Source organism: Propithecus coquereli, unplaced genomic scaffold (genome assembly GCF_000956105.1).
Source record: "Propithecus coquereli isolate 6110/MARCELLA unplaced genomic scaffold, Pcoq_1.0 Scaffold57, whole genome shotgun sequence".
Lineage (NCBI taxonomy): Eukaryota > Metazoa > Chordata > Mammalia > Primates > Indriidae > Propithecus > Propithecus coquereli.
In genome coordinates, this window is record NW_012151618.1 from 6097148 (window position 1) to 6105023 (window position 7876).

Here is a 7876-nt window from a genome sequence, read left to right on the forward strand (position 1 = left end):
CGGAGTTAGAGAACTTAAGCGAACTTTCAGAAAAACATACAATAGTAGGGAATTCTTCCTTCCACTTCCCTCCAATATATTTAATGAATAAGAATGATAAATAGGTTATTTTGTATATAACCAACCTACCACTAAAACCAGATACTTGCTTCTCTTGTCCCAAGGTCCTTGAAATATCTGTAGATGGTAAGTGTTAATGAAACCTAATCTTCAAAGAGTTATAGACTCACTTGAGATATTCATAAAGTGGCTGATCGTTGCCCACTCATTTGTGGCAGGAGCAGTGATTCCTTGAGCCTAATGATATCTCTTGTCACTTTACCAAAGCTTTGTTTCTTTAATCATGTCTGATACCCTTTGTCTCTCTCTGAAGGCAGCAAGGGACCTGTGTTCAGTGGTCCAAGTGTATTTGTCATCCTCTTCAGCCCAGGATATTTTCTACCCTAACTTCACCAGCTATTTATTGTTAAAGCCATTGCCTCCATCTGTGCTGTGAAAGTCTTACTGCCCTGGTCAACAGGGGTGCCAGAATTTATTCTAGGATAGCACCTTTCCCTCCCACAGTGCATTAAAACTAGAGTACCAGAGTCATTTGTGTTTTTAAAAACTTTTTTTTAAAGAGCAGAGATACCTACTCTCAGATCCAAGCCATCAAAATGAGAAATACTGCTGTGTTTGAAAAAAGTTATAAACTCTACCATGCCCAAGCGGACCTTATTCATTTGTAACACTGGACTTTGCAGTGGTTCGCTACAGGCACCTAGAGCATAAAACCTGAGTCCGAGAGAGGATCTAATTAGCGTCTGGGCTCATTCAGCTCCCTTCTAAATTTCTGGTCACTATTATGGATACTGACTTTTTCACACATTTCTGGAAAACTCTGTCTAAGTAGTCTTTGATTAGAGTTTGAACAAACTTCAAATACACTAAACTGTAACTTTATTAGGGATTGCTTTGATATTCAGAAAAGCCTACTTTCTCCCACCTTCAGACTCTGGGCTTAAAGCCCAGAACCTTTATTTTATGACTTTACATAGTAGCCCTGGTATCCATGTAAGACTCCTTCTTGAAAGTCTAATGGCTGTCTGTCAAACAGGGTTTAGAATCCTTCATGGAGCCCACAATACCTATACTTTGTCTTTGGGAGCACCTTCAGAGTTTAGTGTAGCTACTGTCCTTTGCTGTACATTATCTCCAGCAGTTTTGTGTTATTTTGGTAACCTGTTCACTGTTGAGAGCCTCTTCATCCCTGAAGGGACTATCCCCAGCAGTTTCTATAAAGACATACATTCTGTTTACGTTATCTACTTTGGGCATCCTCTGGGCTCTCTGGCTCCACTTCCAGTTTGGGATGGTGCTCCAAGACTGTTTCTGACTAGCCACAACCTTTCACAATTCCTGGATGAGTCGTTATACCAGGGTGCAGCCAGACCCAGGTCTAGCAGTGTGTCCTGGAGAAGAGCAGGAAGCATGGCTTTTCTTCCAAGCCTCAGATTGTACCAGAGCCCTGTTTGTGCCCATTGCCCCACATATCAAACCCTATCTGGTTCCTGCCACTGCCAATTTAAGCCTTTCCGTTATCATGACTACAATTGCTGTTCCCCAGCAGATACCACATGTTACCTTCAAGTTTGTACTCTCAGCTATACTTAAGATTCAATTTGTAGTTAAACAAATTCTTTGACAGGTCAGCTCAATCAGCTCACTGCTCTTCTGATGATAATTTAGGGACTGTGCTCACGCCTATAATCCTAGCACTCTGGGAGGCCGAGGCGGGAGGATCGTTCCAGCTCAGGAGTTTGAGACCAGCCTGAGCAAGAGTGAGACCCCGTCTCTACTAAAAATAGAAAGAAATTAGCTGGACAACTAAAAATACATATAGAAAAAAATAGCCGGGCATGGTGGCGCATGCCTGTAGTCCCAGCTACTTGGGAGGCTGAGGCAGGAGGATTGCATGAGCCCAGAAGTTTGAGGTTGCTATGAGCTAGGCTGACGCCACGGCCCTCTAGCCCGGGCAAGAGTGAGAGTCTGTCTCAAAAAAAAGATAATTTAGGGATTTTTAGGTTCCTGGTCTCCAAGTGAGTTTGAAGATGAAGATACGTGTGCTAGGACAGTGGTTCCCAAATCTGGCTGGTCCCAGAATCACCTGATCCTTTTCTCAAATACATTTTCAAAACTCACTTCCAAGAGATTCCATTGCAATAAGATGGTCAAACATGGTAGACTTAGCATATGCACTTGTAACAGTCCACTCTTTTTTGGATCCCCACTGAAATAAATAAATAATGGTATTAACCTGTAAGGACAGATGCAAGAGAAGACAATAGCAGGTGAGATAGCAAAAAATGCATATGGAATAAAAGGTAGGTGGAGTATTGGTAACTGACCGACTTTTTCTAAGTACTGAAGAGTACGTATCTCAAGATTGATAGGATCTAATCTTGTGCTAAGTATGATTTTAAAATGACAAGAAGCTATAGTACATCAGCATGAAATTTCAGAACATCAGAGTTAAAAAGAATATTCTAAAATTTCTGGAGACAAAATTTAAATAGCTCATAGATAAAGGAACAAGAGTCAAAATCATCAGAGTTCTGGACAGTAGTGCTGGATTCCAGGAAACAGTGGAGCAGTGCCTTCAAAATTCTGAGCAAAATAGTTCGCAATCTAGAATTCTCTATACCTAGCCAAATAATTAATGAAAAGGTGAAAATAGGATTAAAATATCTCAAATATGCAAAAACTTTAAAATTTTGCTTTCTATGTTTTTATGTACACTTTTTCTTTTCTTTTTTCTTTTTTTTTTTTTTTTTTTGAGACAGGGTCTCAGTCTGTTGGCCAGGTGAGAGTACAGTGGCATCATCATAGCTCACTTCAGCCTTAGACTCCTGGGCTCAAGCAATCCTCCCACCTCAGCCTCCTGAGTAGCTGGGACTACAGGTGTGCACCACCACACCCAACTCATGTATACTTTTCCAGAAAGCATCTGGAACATATACATCAGCCAAATAAGGACATAATCAACTAAAACAAATGTTATAAGGTCCAGGAAACAAAGGATCTAACACAGGAGAGCAGCAAAAAGAAATCCCATGACAAGAGCTACTAGGCCTAAAAAGCAATTAGTCCATTGAAAATAGAAGACTGTTAGCTGCAGAAGAAAGATTTCCAGGGAAAGAAAATGGGATCAATTGATGCTATGATGTGTTTGAGATTTTAAGAAAATATATTGATAGGCATTTGTTAGATCTGTTGGAGCTTTCGGTGAGGGGAGGGATGGGATTAACATTACTAACAAATGAAAAAACAAGATGACTATTAACTATAGAAAAACAGTTGGATCAGCAAGGAAACAATCACTGTAAAATTCTTGACTCAGCAAGTATTTCCATATAATCATAATAACATAAATATTTACCTAGTCGTAGTAATGTAGGGAGTGACTTTTCTCAAACTTGAGTTAGCCAAAAATTCTGCTAAAAACACATTGAGAAAATGATATTATAAGAGAACCAAGTCTTCAATTACGTAACAAGGCAATAGATAGAATTCCTCTAATGGGAATGTGAGAAGACAGACACTTCCCATGCCCTGCAGGTAATGTGTGACTGCTACTTACTTCTACATCAGACCTTTCTGGCCACTTAACACGTTTGCCATGGAGTGCTCACATACACCAAGAGGTATCAAAGAGCAGCACTAGTCTTTGCCTTTTTTAGATTGAAGCTGTGTTTACTTCATGTTCCCTAGAGCCCACTGAAATAGCATGATTCTTTTAACCCAAAGTGTTCTTTGTCTGTCTGACTATAGGAATTTTCAAGATCTTGCCTAACTTGTTGAGTTTTTGGTTCTGGTCCTTTACAGCTGTTCTTATCATGCCTCCTAGATCTTGTTGTGACAGAGTCATGATTAACTAAGACTAATGTTCCATTATAAGAGAAATGTGAGCCTTTTTCAATTGGAAAACGTTCATATCTCACTTTCTCCTTAGATTTTACATGTTCATTTATGCCCTTTTCTCAGTCTCCCTGGGCATTATATGAGACTGTTGCCTCCACAGTAGAGGGCCATGACACCTGATGAAAGACAAACTTCCTGTTAGTCAGAGGTACATAATTGCTTATTAAGAAAACAGCTCTTAATATTTTTTATATAATGGTGAACATGCTATTCTCTCCTACTAGGTATCCTAATAAATTAAGAGTGTATCTTTCTTCCTTCATTAATCCTCCTCATAGTTGTATAGGCTTAATGTCTTTTCCTAAATGCAGGAGCTTAGAAAATTAGAACTCTAAAATGAAATCTTTTTATTGTGCATCAGTGATTGTCATTAGAGTCAGCTGAGCTTATCATAATAAAGTCCATTGTCTACTTTTTAAAAACTCAGATATGAACTTATAAATGTGTATTGAAATATATATATTCAAATACAGTTTTACTGACAAGAGGAAACAGGAAAAGCTGTGCTATGATATATTCAGGTAGGCCCTCATTTCAAGAAATTCTAACAATGTAAAAAATCACAACTTCTATATTATTTTCATTACAGACTAATTTTAAATGAACCATTTATGTTATATTCATTATATATACATGGCATTTTTAATCAGTTTATAAAAATACATGTAACAATTTTAGCCTGTGCTGTATGTTATAATCAGAAACAAAGGATTATACCAGAAGCTGTCATGAACTGAATATCTTGTGCTTAGAACTCATTTAAAGAAAACGTAACAGGAATAGTAGTTCCTAAGTGTATATTGGTTCAGTGGGTCTTTGATCCATGAATTTTCTTTCCCTTGATTTCTCATGGTGATACCCAATTCTTTAACCTCTTTTGAATGGGACCGTGTTGCAGGTCCTATCTAGTCATCCTCGCTAGCTTATAGAAGAAGCAATAGAAAAGGCTTTTATCACCTTCTTAATCACACTTCCAGCAATAGAAAGAACACATCAATCTCGTTCTACATATATATCAAGTAGAAAGCAAGATGTACACTACCTATCTCTCACCCTTGAACTGGCACATTTCCTGTAGAGGAGTAGCTGAGGTTATCTCCTATGTTACCATTTTCTGAACTGGTAACATACTAGATAAAGCACAGATGTCTCTCTCCAGTATATAGAGAATGTCAGCATTCAATCAGTGTACCATGTCTTAGGACACTGAGGAGACTTGGTAGACTGATAACAACACTTGCCAAAATGTTTGAGTGAAGAGTAGGATGTTGATTTAGATCAAGTCAAACCCTAGAAGGCTAAATCATAAGCAGAAAATGAAGAAAACACTAACTGGTCACTAAGTATAAGTCTGGAGGCTCATTTAATGCTGAGGTTTTATATGAGGACATCATTCTTGCCTCTGTGTGATGGTACCTATCACAGGAGTGAAATTACAGAGAGATTGGTAATCCCCACAGAATGGAAAAGTAACAGCAGTTTGTTTAGCTTAAGACCTAATAGTCCCTGATTCATAACTTATGACCATAATAATAAAAATTCTTTCCTCCTGTTTTAGAGAGGAACCTTAACCCCAAAGCAGCCTGCCTTAAGAGAAGGGAAGAAGAAAAAGTTTCTGCCGTATCGGCAGAGCCGCCAACCACACTGCCAGGAACCCATCCTGGGCTTAGTGAAACTACCAACCCTATGGGTCATATGTAAACATCAGCCAGGTAAGTATGAGTTTGAGAAGAAAGTACAAGGAAAATCACCTTAAGATTCATCTTAAACAGGGTTAGAACCTTTGAAAAAAATTCTCTGGTGGGCACTAGTCATTGTAACGTTCACATGTAATTTGGAATCCAACAGTTTGCCATTCTGTTGTCTAATCAGACTTAGAGTGTAACTTTATACCAAATTACTGTTTTCTTCAGAGTGTGATAGTGTCCTGTGATTTTGGTTCTTCTGTTCTGAATCATGTGTACTCTGTGTCTCTTTCACACACATATCTCTGATCCAAGAAGAAAATAGTGCAATGACTCATTCATCAGTAAATACTTTTGCTACCACTCATGTTCCTCTTTCCTCTATTCAGAAATGTTTTACGTCAGCCAGTTCTCTGCTAACCATCTAGCTCTTTGTCATGAAGACTTTATACATGAAAGGGTTATTGCTTAGATCATTTGGATCAATAATGTTTTTATATGCAGCTTCCTCCCTCCCTTGTAATCAATCACATTAGTTAACACCCTGTAGAATCTATTAATATTAATGAATGTAATGGTGTTATATATGATAGAGCCACAATACCCTTTTCTTTGGTGAACTTTAACTTGTCGAAAGACTATTCTTTTTATTTTCTTTTTCATGGACTAAACGTAATTCATCTTCTTGTGATTTTTTTTTTTTTTTTTTAACAAAATGACAAAAGCAATATAAGGATGTTACCCAAAAAGAAGTAGATAATTTGGACCATCTTTTTTTTTTAACTTATATACATTCACATAGTAATCTAAGTTGTAAAATTAATATTTAGATAGATGAAATTAATATAGACTAATTAGATATTTGGGGCAGTATCATTTTATCAAGCAGCATGGATTAGGAATAGAACTGGAAATTTCATTTTTATAATCTGCCTTCAGTGTGTACAGATTAAAAGTAGTAAATAAAGACAGATGACTGGGAGGTGTGGAGCAGAAAAAAACATTAAGTACAATTTCATTTGGTCAGCTTTGTGGCTATCTCATTTTGAGCTGAAAATCTGGACTTCGATAGAAGATTTAGTAAATGACAAACCTTAGTAACTCACCTTTCACCTTTTCCTGAAGGATTTAGTTCCTACCACCACTACATGTCTCTCTGCGGATCAAACTAGACCACAGCTGAAGATTTCATTTGGGGAAAAAGGGAGGAAGAGTTAATGTAATTATTTAATAAGTCAATTGTAATTGTAACAGCATACTGAAGAAAACTCCAAGCCACGTCACCCACAAAAAATACCCAGCAGTCTAACAGATTATACATGTTAAAGGGACTTTAGGCAAGAGCTAGTTAATTTATAGATCCCTTAAAACCCACGCCATTGTCTCATAGGCTGTGGAAAATACAGACTACCATAAAAAAATAAGTAAATTTTTGTTTCAAATATAAACTTCAAAGTTTTAAAATAAAAACACGCCACTATTTCTCAGTGCAGAAGTGACTTTCTAAATTGATAGATCATTTCAAAGAAGAGTGATGGGAGGTAACTTCTTATGCTTAGGTCCTAGACAACTATTAATACCAAGCTATGAAAAACAGAACTTGATATTCAGCTCTCAACTTATCTCAGAACCTGTGTCTCGTTTTTCTCATCTCTCTCTCGTTTATTATACCCGTTTCTACTTTTCTTCTTCCAAGTCTCTAGCTTTTTCTCCCTCAGCTCTATGTCTCCCTACCTCACATCTGTCGTCTTCTGTTTCCTTCCTGTGCTTTACTACTATTGTTTCTCATACTGCTTTCATAGCTCTTCCCTTAATCTCGTTCCATAATGTGGAAATTCCCCCATTTAGGTTAAAATTAAATTTTGAGCATTCTCACATAACAAAAAAGGATCAAGAATTTTTAAAAAAAAAAATTCTTCAAAATTATGAGACATATATTTAATGCACTTTGTGCTATAGATTTTATAGGTTAATGTTTATTGTCTTAGAATATGTTAAGATTGCTAATTTCATAAAGGTAGTTATCCGTTTTCACCTGATAACTTTCAGTTCTTTATAGAACCAAATAGGGGATTAAAAGCAGCAAGAGCCTTGGCAGTAAGAAAACGGCTGCTAAGAAATGACCACAGAATGACTAGCTATAAAAGTACTAGAATTTGACTTCATGTAATGTAAGGCCAGGTAGCTTTGTATATCTTAGTTTTCCATCCCTAAGAGGATCACTTTATTAC

General features: G+C 37.2%; 1 protein-coding gene across 2 annotated transcripts in view; it reads left to right on the forward strand.

The window, feature by feature from the left end:
* Positions 1 to 7876, forward strand: part of TCF12 (transcription factor 12) — a 349621-nt gene that overhangs the window by 338756 nt on the left and 2989 nt on the right. For both annotated transcript variants that reach the window (XM_012658059.1, XM_012658058.1), the window contains one exon: positions 5519 to 5672. In XM_012658059.1, coding sequence (XP_012513513.1) covers positions 5519 to 5661 — 143 coding nt within the window. In that variant the 3' untranslated portion in view covers positions 5662 to 5672. The remainder of the gene's footprint in view (positions 1 to 5518; positions 5673 to 7876) is intronic.